At 38.0% G+C, this 14,957-nt stretch overlaps 1 protein-coding gene across 1 annotated transcript in view; it reads right to left on the reverse strand.

Annotated features, from left to right (window-relative positions):
• Positions 1 to 478: 478 nt before the first annotated feature.
• Positions 479 to 14,957, reverse strand: part of LOC119774200 (filamin-A-interacting protein 1-like) — a 29,005-nt gene continuing 14,526 nt past the window's right edge. The window contains exons 2-6 of the mRNA XM_038271599.1: positions 10,543 to 10,829; positions 10,002 to 10,172; positions 9,653 to 9,831; positions 2,111 to 4,910; positions 479 to 886 (exon numbers count right to left, since the gene is read on the reverse strand). Of these exons, the coding sequence (XP_038127527.1) occupies positions 680 to 886; positions 2,111 to 4,910; positions 9,653 to 9,831; positions 10,002 to 10,172; positions 10,543 to 10,824 (3,639 nt within the window). The 5' untranslated portion in view covers positions 10,825 to 10,829 and the 3' untranslated portion in view covers positions 479 to 679. The remainder of the gene's footprint in view (positions 887 to 2,110; positions 4,911 to 9,652; positions 9,832 to 10,001; positions 10,173 to 10,542; positions 10,830 to 14,957) is intronic.

A 14,957-nucleotide genomic window follows, 5' to 3' on the forward strand; every position in this document is an offset into this window, starting at 1 on the left:
ATTAGGAGTTAAAAACAACAATCAATGAGTAAGTTTTATTCTTATTAAAATCCAATATTTGAAGCTTTAAATAATATTAATTCAATCTTGAATTGCCCCATACAAACTATTAGAAAGAAACATTTTACAAATCTAAAATGAGTAACAGAAAATCCTATGTTGGCAAAATTAGTGAGAGGCAACACATCTAAAATGTTTGCAAAAATGTAGCTTTCCCTTCCATTCTATTCCAAGTGTATCCTTACTAAATTAATTACAAGATCGATACTACAGTCTTATACAATATTTATTAAACATATTTTAAGCAAAAATACACTTACAATAAGAAAAACCAAGAACCCAAAAATACAAACCTAAGCAAACACAAAAGCCTTATTTTCCAAAAACAAAGTTTTTTTTCTAAAATGTGATGTTAAAAACATACTTAAAAAATGGCAAACCTGTCCAAGCATAAAGAAGCTTTTTCCGTAACAATCACTCATATATAACATTTATTTTTACATGTCAGTTTTACAATCTTAAAGGAAGAAATGAGAACAAGACAATAAAAAAAGATTTAATAATGGATAAAACTTTTTGTGTTGCATACATTTCTAGCAGACTTGTAAAGGGAAATTAGGTATACTGTATTTATATGACTTACTCATCACCATACAAGTAAAACCGTGCCATTATATTTTCACAATATCCCTCCATTTTGTAATGCATTTCCATTTAGAGAGGATTTCTTGAGTTCTACTCTCATAGACTGACTCTCTGTCCGAGACTCGAGCTTCATTCCACTCGATACGCTGGTGGATCCCAGTGAAGCCTTCCCTGTCTTGAGGCTTTTGGACATTGGGATGCGAGTAAGCCCCGTGCGAGGTGGCTGCACATCATGCCCGATCTGTTTGACCACAGGAAGAGAAAGCTTCTTAGATTGGTACGGTAAGTAAAATGAAAGCCATAAGAAAATAAGAAAACACAGAAAAGGTTATACAATAATATTAAACATTGTACCAATAAAAAAAAAGTCAAATCATATATTTGATGCACTGTTTGAAAGTGTAACATGGGGTATAGTTATAAATTGCAACTGGATTTGTGGCTAGGTGCCTTCAGCTCTGCTTCTCATAAGGTTATCCATACATGTCATTCACAAAGAGGCTTATAGTGACAAAAAGAACACTAAATAGATCATTTCTTATTTTAGCTGCAGTGAAATGTGTTTCCTAACAAGAACCTTAAGCTGCATTTATACTAGCCTTTTGAAACCATGCCGAGAACCATCCGAGCACAGTAACTGAGATAAGTGTTGATAGTTAACGGAACAAATCTGAACTAGACCATGCCAGACACACCCGAAACACGCTAAATATAATACTAGTTCAAGAGTATGGCTTGGCCCGGTTCATCTGTGGCTCAGTTATCTGATAACAAAGCGCATGAGCAGACCAAGTCATCTCCTATTAACAGTAAACTGACTCATTTTGCAGGTTTTCCGGCGTAATTGGCTTCGCAATTCACAGACCTCTTCACCTGTTTGCAACAAGCTTCTTCTCAGCCTTTTACCCATAAATGGTATCAAAAGAGCGTGGCTCTTATTGAAATTTGGGAAGAAGATTCTATCCAGGCCTATAGTAAGTTCCTGAATGTTATGGGCGCCGCAATTTTGTTTGCGTAATTCTCGCCTTTAGAGCTGTTTTATCGGAACAGCTGATAGGAGGCAAGGAACCGTACTTGCGTGACTTGTTAACGGTTGTAAGAACCAAGCTCAGCGCAATTAACTTATCCAAGCTCGGTCCGAACGCGGCACGGATCAGTTTCAGAGGGCCAGTGTAAAAGGGCATATTTTGCCTCCTCAGTATGTAACAAACCATCTAACTTTGTGAAAAAAAAATCTTTAATTCACTACAGAAAGTAATCTCTAAAGAAAATGTCAACGTAAATATTGGTATGGCTATAGTTCAGCCACCTGCCTTAAAATTATTTCAACAGAAAGTATAAATAGTTCGGATTGAAATAAATAAATTGAAATAAATAAACTTTTTTATAGTTTTAAGCTGTTAGGTGTGATCTCTGACACAATATGTAGGGGAGCATTTAAAAATAAAGTTGATGTTAAACCTACCGTGCTTTGGAGAGGTCTCGATGTAGTTGATGTCACATTGGATATTGTAATACTGCTTGTCACTTTACTCTGCACGTTCCTGGTAGCAGTGGTGATCTGGCGAGGTGAACGCAAAACTGTCCCAGTTGACAGGGTCACTTCTTTGTTTTCGGTCACATTAGCTACTGGTCTGACCACCATCTTTGGGGGAATGCTGTTGCCTAGGTGAATGTGGATCTTGTTATCATCTGCAGAGGTGATGACGCTTGCACTGTTTTGTCCCTTTCGGACTGGAACTGGGACCATCTGTTTCTCGGGGGTAACCTTGAACACAGCCCGGCCCATGGTCATCTCCTGCGGCTCTGGGGAGGCAGACGCTTCAGGCACTACAGCGGTACTCACAGTCATAACTGAAAGAGGGGAAAGAGGTCTTACTGAGGTAGAGGAGGTGCGACTAGTTACTGGAGATTTGGCCCTAGATATCGTTGTGGTGGTGACTGGGGATTTGGCTCTTGAGGGACCTTGGGGTCCTGTGGGAGTCTTTCTCCGTGTTGATGGAATTGAGTAGGTGGGAATGATTGTAATTCTGGATTTTGGTTGAGATGGGTTAGGACTAAGGGGAGCTGTATTTTGAAAATCTTGATCAGAGGTTGGGCTGCTGATTTCCAGTGTGGCCATGTTGTTGTGGTGATCGGGTGTTACCCTGATGTGTAAAGGCTGTCCCTGGTTTTGAGGCACAGATAATTTAGAGGAAACCTGCTCCCCACTGATGTGGAGGTGCTTTTCAAAGTTGGTCTCTTGGGCAGCATTGTCCTTTTTTCTCATCCAAGGAATCCAGGACTTTTTAATACTTAAATCACTGCTAGATGAAGGGCAACGCTCAACTGCATTGCCCTTTTCAGGCTTTTTCAGACATTTCTGTCGGATGTTATTCATTATGTGATTCTCTTCTTGAACAGACTTCCTGATAAACATAGCTGGTGTATCTTCTTCTGTTGGCCCTGTAGACAATGGCTCGGTTTGTACTGCAGTGGATGTGATAGCCATATCCACTATTCTCCTTCCATTCAAGCTGGGTCGGAGTGCTCTGCTTTGGCGCTTGGCTAACTCTAGCTCTTTGGTGAGATGGAATACCTCCATGCCCATGTTCTTGGCCTTCTCTTCCTCCTCCAAGAATCTCTGTTGTAATACAGAGTAGTCTACTTGAAGTTGAGAAAGTTGGTCTTCTTTTTGCATCAGTTCATGGACCTTCTCCTTGAGAGCTATCACATCAGCTTGTAGTTCTCTGTTTATGACCTCCTCTCTTTTGAGTCTCTGCCGGAGGTCTTCCTCTCGGCTTTCTTCTTCCCCTTTTTCAATTGCTTTGTTCCTTGCTATCTGATTCTTCATTTCTTCCACTTGCTGGGAAAGAACATTTGCCTTTTCTTGTTCAGTCATGAATCTTTTCTCCAAAATATCACACTGATCCTCCGTCTTAATTAAGTCTCCCTCAACTACCTCCAGTTGTTTGAGACGGTTTTTTAGGCTCTCTATTTCGAACGTTAGCTCTTGAACTTTGTTGTTCTCTTTCCCTTCAGGATCAATGATTTTTCCTAGATCACACATAATTGAACTCCTCACCGATAGCTTTTCTGCTTGTTCAAATGTGTCTATCTTCTTTTTCATTTGGCTGATCTTAAAATTAAGATCCTCATTTTGGTCAGTTTGACATGCTAGCTTAGAACTGAGGGCCTCTTTTTCTTTGGTTAAAGTCTCGACTTTGGTTTCCATCTCAGATTTTAGTTTCAGAAGCTTTTTGCTCTCTTCTATCAGCTTCTCAGTCACTTCCGTTACCTGTTCCTGCTCAAGTTTAACAATCTTGCTCAACTCCTCCCTTTTCTTCTGCTCTGACTTTACTGTTTCCATCAGAGCATTTCGTTCATCCATTAGTGCAGCTGTCAGGGACTTAAGCTTCCGCAGATCGTCCTTAAGGGTCAACTCACACTTCTCTAATTTGAGTTCTGAGGACTCAAGCTCTTTCATTCTAATCCTGAGAGTTACAACTTCATCTGAAAGTTCTTTGGCAAGGCTTTTCTCCCTTTCTAAAGCAGTTTGTATCTGTGCACACTCAGCTTTGCTAACGCTGAATGCTTCCTCCAGTTTTTCCAGATCCATCATTCTACTTTGGAGCCTCTCTACTTCCAGCCGAAGGTCTTTACTCTTACCATTCTCCTCTTCTAGCCTCTTCCATAGCTCCTTACATTGATTCTCTGTCTTGGTAATTTCTTCATCTTTTCCTTCCATCTCAACTAAACGTTTACGCAGGTTCTCTATCTCAGCAATCAAGTTAGAGCTGCCATACTCCCCTGTGCTGATGCTCTCCCTTAACGCCTGCATTTCCTCCTCAGATTTTCTCAAGGCATTGTTGCTATCCTCTAACTCCTTAATTTTATGAGTTAGCTCCAAAATTTTGGTGTTAAGCTGGCGATTTAGAAGCTCCTGAATAGACAGCTTGGTACTCATTTCTTCATGCTGTTGGGTGATCTTGCAGGATTTCTCCTTTAGCTCTGCCTCCAGGCTCTGTATCCTGTAAACATCCTCCTGAGCACGCTCCTTGGCTTCATTCAGGGCTTGGTCCTGCTGCTGGAGCTGGAGGGTCATCTCTTGGACCCTCTGACTCTGCTGGTCCATTTGCTCCAAGTGCTGCTGGCGCTCATTGACCAGCATCAACGCAAATGACTTCAGTTTCACCAGCTCCTCTCGCACCTTGGACAGTCGTTTTGAGTGCTCTTTCTCTTTGCGTGCTTGATAGGCTTTTTCGTGCTCAAGCAACTTCTTCAGCCTAAAAGAGATCAAACAAGGTCATTGTTTCAAGATTTCTCATTACTTTTAGATTAAAAAAAAACATATTAAAGAGATATTTGTGTCATCATCAATGACTGCAGCACCTTTAGAAATGTCTGATTAAAACATTTTACTCATAATACAGGAAAAAGCCCTGAACTGTTATGTAAGCAATGATCTACAAATCAAATCTACTAAATGAAGTTTAAAACCAGAGACAAATGTTCCCTGCAAAACAGCTTACACTTAGCAAATAAAGGATATGAATAATTTAAAAACCTGCTTTACCCATGTGAGATTTACCCCCTGCTGATGGGAAATAATCTCCATTACAAACTGCAAGAGAAAGTTCTGCTAACAGCCCCAGCAACAAGCTGTGGTCCTTTCTCTCAGCTTCTTTCTATGCTGCTCATGCCCAGCTTTCATACTAGGGTGGCTCCACCAGAATGCATGCAAAGCAGCTGCATGTCTACTTCCAGGGACATTATAATATATTATTCAAACTGAACAATGTTTGCATTGCAAAATGAACCAAATTAGAACAGGCAACAGCTCAACAAGGAGGACAATAATCTTTAACAGCCACTAAAAGTCCAAACTTAGCCTTTCCCAACACTTAAGAGTCCAATCAGAACTTACCATCTAAAGATGCTCTGCAAGCAAAGAAAATCTTGCCATTCTCCTAAATACAGTCAGCATAGAAGTGCTGCAGTATCCCTTTTCCGTAGATTTTTTTTTCACCATGACATTCTAGAAACTTTCTGCATTAAAAAGGAACAGCAAACTTAAGCCCTGCTGTAGTGAATGGTGTAACATCATCTATAGAGGATATCAATATGTGTGAGAGTTTGTGCTGCTCTGCTTTGAACACAATGCAGGGGGTGGAACTAGGGCTTCAAGTGTTAAGCAAAACTCCCCCCAGTTTTGCATGTTATCTTAATCTCGCAATCTATCAAATCAATTAATAAAGTTGCTCCATTAAATAGAATAAATAGATTTAAATTTTCTCCAGATTCTCTCATATAACTTTATCATTTAAAATGATATTTTAAATTGTTTTGATACTTTAGCACTGGTAGGAAGAATGTGTGTGCACTGGCTCTACCTCAATGGAAAATTTAGTAGCTTTCCAGGCAAATTTCCAAGTAAAAATCTGAAACAAAAAGCCCCAGTTTCACTATTTGTTTTTTGTGTCTTTTCACTTGTTCCCATATTCAAAGGTTGCCACAACAAGTCATTATGACTGGCTCACACACTTAGCAAAGTATTTACATCCAATGTCCTTCCTGATGCAACCAGGATTCAAACTCGAGTCCCTCACTTTACAGTCAAAGGCTTATGCCATTTAGCATGATCAGCCACATTTACGCTCATTTATATTATCATATTAATGTATATAGATAATATATTAGATAGATAATGTATATAAATAGTGTTCTTTAATACATCAGGGATAAATATGGATTTTGCGAAATAATGATCTATATTATCTAAGATGCATGTGATCGTGACCCAAATGATAAAAACACAGGTGTGATCCACAGCCTGGCATTCATTGGAAAACAATCTTTTAACACATGAAACAACATTTCATCTCATGTATCCTGGGGGGAAATGCCCAGAGGCACTCCCTCCCCGCTCTTTTAACCAAACAAAAAAACCTTAATAGTTATAAGCACTGGTGTAGAAGAAAACTTTTAGATGTGAGCTACATCATACTTCAATACTGCACACATTCCATCTTAAAGATGTGAACCTCATGACACATAAATTGTTCTGTTGTTTGAAAAGGTGTTAACGGCTGATAGCTGCCAGTTAGAAATGTCTTCCTCCATTCATGCCCACTCACTGCATTCCTCCAGATGTTTGGCACAACACCACTGACCCTTCTCTCTTCACTTTCAGACGTTTGACAGGGTATACATCAAAAAGATCATAATGTTCTGAAAGCAAGATGTCAAAATACAAATAAAAGTTTGAAAGGGGTCTTTTTTTCCTAGCTGTTCTTGTCTGAACTCTACTGAATTAGTTCTTCAAAAACTATTTTCTTAAACGGAACCAAATATGAACAACATTGGGCTTTGGAATGATACTTTGGGATTTGTCTTTAAACTCTAATTTAAGACATTTTTTTACATTTTGACTTTTAAATCAAGCCTTCTTGGATTTAAGCTATAAAAAAGCAGCAAATACATTTTATTTCCATCAAAAGAGGGTTGATCTCTCAGTAACACCAACAGGTATTTCTTAAATGATTTCCAAAACTCACCTAATAGCAAAATGACAAATGTGAACAATCAATCAGAACTGAAAGATTTACATTTTAAAATCACCCACTGAAACGACTGTGTAAAATTATGAACTGTGAAAATAATAACTTTTTGATTTTTTTTTTTACTACAAGCTGTCACTTCTGATCTAATAAGTTGAAAGATCTGTATTTAATAATAAAAAAAGCTACAGTTGTCTAAATCTAGTCTAAATCAGAATACGTACGATTGTAATTGCTTTAAAAGCTAAATACATTTAGCAGTATTTGGGTCTAATTGTCATATGTTTTTATTGCTCAATATGTTATAGTTTCTCTCTTAAAATCAAAAATTTCACTCTCTGCTGGCAAGCAGGGACGTTTTCAGGCACACATATGATGCTAAATTCATAGATAGATTGCAAACACAGTAATAAGAGGGTACACACCATTCTGTCAGGATCTTAGCCTTTGCACTCAGTTACACGCTGCACCTCTGAAGAACAACAATGATCAGAACAGAAGAACAGAGCTTATGCATCTAAATCTTTCTATTTACTTGATAGACATGTAAATTGACCAGATTTTATTTAAATCCAATTTGTATGGAATTAAAACAATAGCCTTCAAGCTTATATTAGATTTGGATGAAATATGAAAAAAAATTAAATCGTCGGTCATGAGTTTTGGTTGTTCAACTCCACCTTTTCAATCATTGACATTATTTGGTCCTGTTTTCTTTGGGTCTGTAGCTTATGTATTTTATTGCAAGATTCATTTTTACCAGAATAGAAACTCATCGGCTTCTGTCTGTATTTTTCTCCAGCCGTTTCATGATAGAAATTTGAACAAAATACTACAAATTGACTATTATTCTGTCAGTTGTCTTTTGCCTGTTGTAAATTATAACATAATGTCTGTTTAAGCTCGTTTGCAATATGACTGCATGCAAAACCTCTCATTTACCTCTCAGAACACGAAAATAGTTTATCTATTTCTCAGAGAGGGAAAGTAAACAGTGGTCTCTGATTGGGGGTTAAACAACAAGCTGGAGGCTGTAAAACCTTTTATCTTTAAATTATTTTAATTAGAAGGAGTTAAAGTACAAATGCACTTTGTCAAAAAATATGTTTGATCTCTGTGAGAGGTGCAACATGCATGGAATAAAACCCTCTCATTTCAATGTTATTCTCCAAGTCCCTCATCACTCATGAGGAGGCCTGCACCAGAACTCAGCACTGATATTGATGGGTTGCTCCTCTGCATTTGACCTTCACCCTGCGCCCCCTTTCTTATTTCCTCGTTACTCTGATGTTAAACAGTCTTATCAGATTAAATGCCTTACATCTCAGCTCCTGGAATACATTATGTTCAGAATCTCCTATGAAGAGCATTAGTGAGACTAAATATGATTAATACCCATGGCAAATTTAGATTTGAATTATTTACATCACACATTTTTTTCTGAGGAATTAAAAACACACACACGGCAGCATTTTTTTCCTGACTTCTTAACTATAAATAAATAATGATAAACATTGTTATCATGTTTGTATTTGTATTTCAAGACTCCAATTTGTCTTATACTTGTTTACCAGGTATTATACATGTTTCCACTGGCAGTTTTGATCATTCTTGTTTTGCAATAAGCTTAAAGTTTTTGATGTTTTTTAAGGGCCCCCTCTACTGCGTCCTAATCTTTAACTTCCTCGACAGATACTTAAACAGATTCAACTCCGGCTTGATCGCCTTAAAACAATAACTTTTAGAAAGAGAAATGTTTTGGTAAAGTTAAAAGATAACATTAAAGAGATTCAAACACTTTGGCCTTAATTGCTAAACTGCAAGATTTTCCCCTCAAAAAGCCAAAACGTTTTGCATTTCGGTCAAACAGTCTTAACTGTTCGAAATTCATTAATCACGGATGTGTATTAAGTAATATAATTAGTTGTGAAATAAAGATGAGTGATTCTGGTTTGATATATTTACTGGCCTAAAAGTGTTTCCCAGTGGACTAGTTGTTTTTAACAGGTCAATGGTGAAATCCAAAATTCTTCATGCCTTTGAGCATTTTGCTCACTGGGATCTCCTGTAATTCAGAAATATGAAATTCATATTTGTGAAATGAAATAAAATTAATTTTTATTTATAAAAATATCCCAATAAAACCAAAAGGGGTCATAGAATGCAAAACCGGGTTTACATTGTCATAAATGAATAATGATAGTTCAGTGGGGGAAATGGATGTACAGAGAAGTTCAAACCCCATGGACACCTCCTTTCTCTGCAAATCTCACAATTCTAAACTTCCACCATAAAACGGGCGAATCCATCAGTGCTCACTGAATATCAGGTTATCTGAAGCCACTTGGAACAGATTAAATGATTTAACTTCTAAATCTTTGGAAAAGTTTCCTTTGCTTTTAAACTATTCAGTGACGTCCTCTGAGGTTTCAGTGATGGCAGAGAGTTGTTTTCTTTTACATCCTCACCGTTCTCTTTCCTGCTCCAGGAGGTTTGTGAAGTCATCGCTCTTATTCATGTAGTCAGCGTGTTTACGTTTCTCCCCTTCCAGCTCATGAACAGTGCGGCGGTGGCATTTTTCAGCCAGCAACAGCTGACCCAGCATCCGCCGGTAGGTGTCCTTGTGCTTCTCCTGCAGACGTTTCAGCTGAAAACAAACAAAAGCATGAGAAGAACTGAGATTTAAGAACAAGGCATACTGCATTGTGTTTTTACTTTTATAATAATTGTCTATGTCAAGTTTATTTGAAAAAGGATCTTAAGAAAAGTGCACAATATAAAACAGAGATTGAATTAAATAAAGGAAATGAAACCGACCTCTGCCATGGGCTTTTGATAGACGTGATCATCCGGCTTTTTCCCAGTGATGAAGCTATCCCTCTGTAGGGCTTTGAGGACTGAGGCAGGGACTGCACATCCATACTGTGACTCAAGTCTTTCTGGACTTGTCTGTTGGGATTTTAGCATGTAGATTACATCTTCCCTCGCCTGAAAACACAATGATGCAAACAAATATTATATTTCCTTTAAGTAAAATAAGAGGTGTACAAAAGATCCAAACTGAGTGTTAAAATAGCCTCGGACAGTTGCACATTTTTTATTTTACCCTTTTTAAAAGTAACCACAATGGTTAAGGCTCCTGTATTTTATCTGTGCTTTCTGCTGAGATTTTAAACTGCCATTTTCAACCACAAGATAGAGCTATTGTGCTAGAATTGCAGCACAATCAGTTTAAGTGACTCTAGTGCCATAGAGAAGTGTGTTCTGCTTTGCCGACATTGTAAAGGATTCTGATTTCTCTCCTGCTTAAACCCTGCATGAGGAAAAACAAATCAGCAGTCAATAGATCAAACCTAACCTGAACTTCTCCCTCCATGATTCCCAGCAGTTTTAGCAGATCCAGTTTGGATAGGTCCTTGATGTTCCCTGTATTGTTTCCAATCTCTGTTGGATTTGTCAACAGCTTTTCTTTTTCAGAGATCACTTCGACCTCCTCCGCACTTTCCTTCTGTTGAACTTTGACCTTCAGGCTCTTCACAGGGAGACCCACATCCAGTTCCTCGTTGATTTCATGATCATCTGGTGGAACACCAAGGACCCCTTCGGTTGGGCTTTCCACCCCATTGCTTTTAGACCTCATCTTCCCTGGATTGAGGATAGAAACAGAAACTTTGTTGGAGAAATAGATTAACAGTATTATTATTATTTCCATGCATTTATCAATCAGTAAAACTTTATTTCCCTTTCAAGTCAAACAATAACATACCAGAGTCTACAAGCAACATTATTCAATTCAAGTTTATTTCTATAGCGCCAATTCATAACGCACGTCATCTCAAGGCACTTTAAAGTTCACCAGATCATACAGCCAAATTGATTCTAAGTTTTCTATCTAAGGAAAACCAGTTAATTGCATTGAATCAATGACTCAAATGCAATCCCTCACACTAAGCATGCTTGTAGCGACAGTGGGGAGGAAAAACTCCCTTTTAACTGGAAGAAACCTCCAGCAGAACCAGGTTCAGTGTGGGCGTCAATCTGCCGAGGCCAACTGGGGTTCAAGGAGACAGAAGCAGAGATACAAAAAGCAACTCCACAATACAGTGACTACAACGGCAATAACTTGAGCAATGTATAATGTTCAGTTTACTATTTCATACCCTACGCAATAACCTGTTTCTCTATATTTGACACCCAGTGCAATAACTATATGTAAATATAAATATCCATCTCTAAAAATACCCATGGAAACACTCTGTGCAATAACCCTGTACAATAATCCTACTATAAAAAAAAACTGTCATATGTGGACACACTGTATATACTGTATATATGCACCTTTTTCTTCATTTGGCACATTCTACATCTTTGACTATTTAGCAGCTGTAATGAGCAAATTTATCCACTTTGAGATCATTAAAGTCAATCATTCAATTAATCAATCAATCAATATAACTGCATTTCATTGCCAGTATTCTAAAGCCCCTCAAAGTTTTTCACATTTGTTCTCCCTGCTGGAGAAGAGTTCCTACAGCACAATGCCACGACTGTCATGTTTCCTTGTAGTGTTTTATAGTGCTGTTGGTTTTCTATCACACAGTGTTTGGATTTAGCCCAAAAGGTGCAACTTTGTTATCATCTCTCTTCACATATCAAACTGCAAGCAAAACTCCTTATACCTTCCTTTCAGCAATAACTGTCCTCTTACCACTCTTTCTCAAATCACCGTAGAGCTCGGATCTTTTAGCTGTTTCTCTGATTAATGCTGAGGATAGGCATGTTTTAGTAGGTTTGCAGTTGTATCATAATATACTTTCTATTTTCAGGTGATGGGCTGAACAGAGCTCTGACAGATGCTTTAAGCATAGGATCTTGTAATTTATCTGCTTTACCGTCTCTACATTCCGTCTGATCTCACCGCATACCTTGCACACTAAGATGGTTTTTGTTAAAAAAAAATTCCAATAACTCTTGAAGGCCTTACCAGAATAACTTTATTTATTCTAAAATCAATTTACACAACACCGGACTCCATTTGCTAATCTGGTTCCTCAGTTTGTTGCACTGGATATTTAATTTTGTACTTTCTGTATGCACACCACACTGTTCAGATTTCATTTTTAAAGAACATTATAAACCTTCACAATCACTTTTTTGCTGTGTCACATACAAATTAAAATTCTTCAAAGCTTTTTTTTTTTTCCAGCCACCCCTGCTCCATATCTGCTAATTAGCCTGGTCTTTGTTCAGTCCAATTTATACACCTCATGTTCAGTCACTGTTTGCTAGTTCCTTGTTAGTTGCTTCCTCGTCTCTGACTCCCTCTCAAGAACTCTTCTCTGCTTCACTCATCTGTTCATTTGGGTCCTCAAGCAACCTCACCCCCCAGTTGACAGTATGAATCCTCCAAAATATATATATATTTTTACTCAGAAGTAAAAAGAAGTTATCAACAATCTGTCTTACTTAAAAAGTAGTTAGGCTACTTAACTACAGTGGTGTCAAAACTACACACATTTGTTACTTAAATAGAAGTATAGATACTGCAGTTTAAAAACACTGGTAAAAGTTGAAGTATCAACTTGACCTCTTTACTCAAGAAAAAGTGAAAAAGTATGTGCTCCAAAAACTACTTAAAATATAAAAGTATAAAGTAACATTTAAAAAAAAAAACAGCCAGATGTGACCATATGAACCGAAAGCTCAATTTTTCGACTTTTCCGAAAAATTCTTTGAGATAGGGCCAAGGATGTGTGAGGTCTTGTTGGTCCCCGTCTCCATTTCCCGATACACTCTCTCCTGTGTCCAACCTTTCAGACATTTTCAACATCTTTTTCTGAATCCGACATTGTAGCATGGCATAGACAATTCACGTTTACAGTTTGAAGAACACCTGCTTGCTTCTGATGATTTCCTTTAGCTAACCAATGAGTGTTTGCGTTATATGACTCATCCAATTACACTAGTTTTCACTAGATGTGGATGGAGCCAATGACCTGCATTGGATGGCGCACATGACGTGAAACATTTATAAACATTAAATTGAAGCCAAGAGTAATGAGTAATGTTTGTTTTAAAAATGTAAGGAATAGAAAGTACAGATACTGTCTGAAAATGTAATGAGTAGAAGTAGGAAGAAAAATAAGTAATGGAGTAAATTATAGATACCTAAAAAGTGTACTTAAGTACAGTAACAAAGTATTTGTACTTTGTTACTTGACACCTCTGCTTAACTATGAAGTAAATGTTTCATTATCTCATTCAGTTTGTGGACAATGCTCTGACAGAGAAGACTGTGAATTAATGTACAACTTCTGCAAGTTTGTGGATCAAAAAGCAGTTGAAAATATATGACTTTTAAATTTTTAAATATTCAGATGTTAAAGACACATTTTCAAATATTTTACCTTCACCAAATCTTTTTATAAACCAATCCTTAAAAAGTGTCAGGACAGTTTAAGCACTTTCAGTGACAATATATGCTGTTCACTGAACATCCACTTCACCTCCGAATGAGACCCTTCTGGTTAAAGCACTGTGTCGAGATTTATTTTTTACCCTTCTAAGTATAAGTAGTTTTACTACTTGATTAATGATTGAAGTAGAAAATAAAAACTGTAGTTGTTGGGATCTGGAGATCTGCCACCTGTCTCCAGCAGAGAGCGCTGTGGGTCTCCTGGGCTGGAGCCCTCAGCACACCTGAGGATCATCAGCTCATCAGGAGACCTCCTACATAAGCAGTAGTCAGACCTTCCTTCAACGCCGCAGTGTTGACCAAGTTTGAAAACCCGACTGAAGTCTGAAGCTCTGGATGAGCTTTGCCTGGAAACCTGCCTGCCTGCCCAAGGAAGCCAAACCTGAAGATATCAGTCTGGATTCCTCCAACAGCTCTCAAGGAAGAGCTAGGAAACCAAGTCAAGGTCTGAAACTCACAAGTCAGAAGCTAGACGCTGCTGAGCTCCCTGCTGAATCTACAGTCTCTGGACCCAACCGGTTCCCCCCCTCTCAAAGGATCTGCCTGAACCTCATCTAGGTACATTCTGAATTAACACACTCGACAAGCCATCTAAGCTGCCTGGCTAATCAAACTATCCATCTCTGCAGATATCAGTGATTCCAGTCCCGGACCTGTACCAGAACCAGTTCATAATTACTCTGTGTGTTTTTTCAATAAACTCTGTTAAACTTTTACTCAGCTTCCTGTGGTGTTCTGCATGTGGGTTAAGTCTCTTAAGCCTATCATGACAGTAGTGTAGTAACACTTTACATAAAAGTTTCCAGAAAGTAAACATAACTACCCATAAATACCCACTGCAAAGCATGACCAAATTTAAAAAATGCAGATCTAACCTAGTTTGGTCATTGCTCTTATTATTTTATCGCTTTGACACGATTTACAGAGAGCTTTATGATTTTGACCTTGGATATTTTCCTTGATAAAAGTCTCTATATGCAGCCTGAATGGCCTACTTCAAATCTAATGACATGGAAACTCAGATGGCTCAGGCAGGTAGGTAGAAAATCAAGTAGGTAGAAAATCTTTAAAACATTTGAAACTACAAGGGTTAATATGGGTTTGCGAAAATAAGTTTGATATTGTGATAAGATGCGCTAAAACAACAGAGGAGGCAGCACAGCCTGCAGCCATCTCATTACTTCTAGTGGAAGTAAACTGCATATATACTGTATAGCGCATTTCTCAGCTTCTTTATGTTCTTCACAATACAACAGCCATACAAACCGCAGATAAAATACAAATATAAAATGGAGAGC

This window comes from Cyprinodon tularosa, unplaced genomic scaffold (genome assembly GCF_016077235.1).
Source record: "Cyprinodon tularosa strain WSP-4 unplaced genomic scaffold, ASM1607723v1 ctg80, whole genome shotgun sequence".
Lineage (NCBI taxonomy): Eukaryota > Metazoa > Chordata > Actinopteri > Cyprinodontiformes > Cyprinodontidae > Cyprinodon > Cyprinodon tularosa.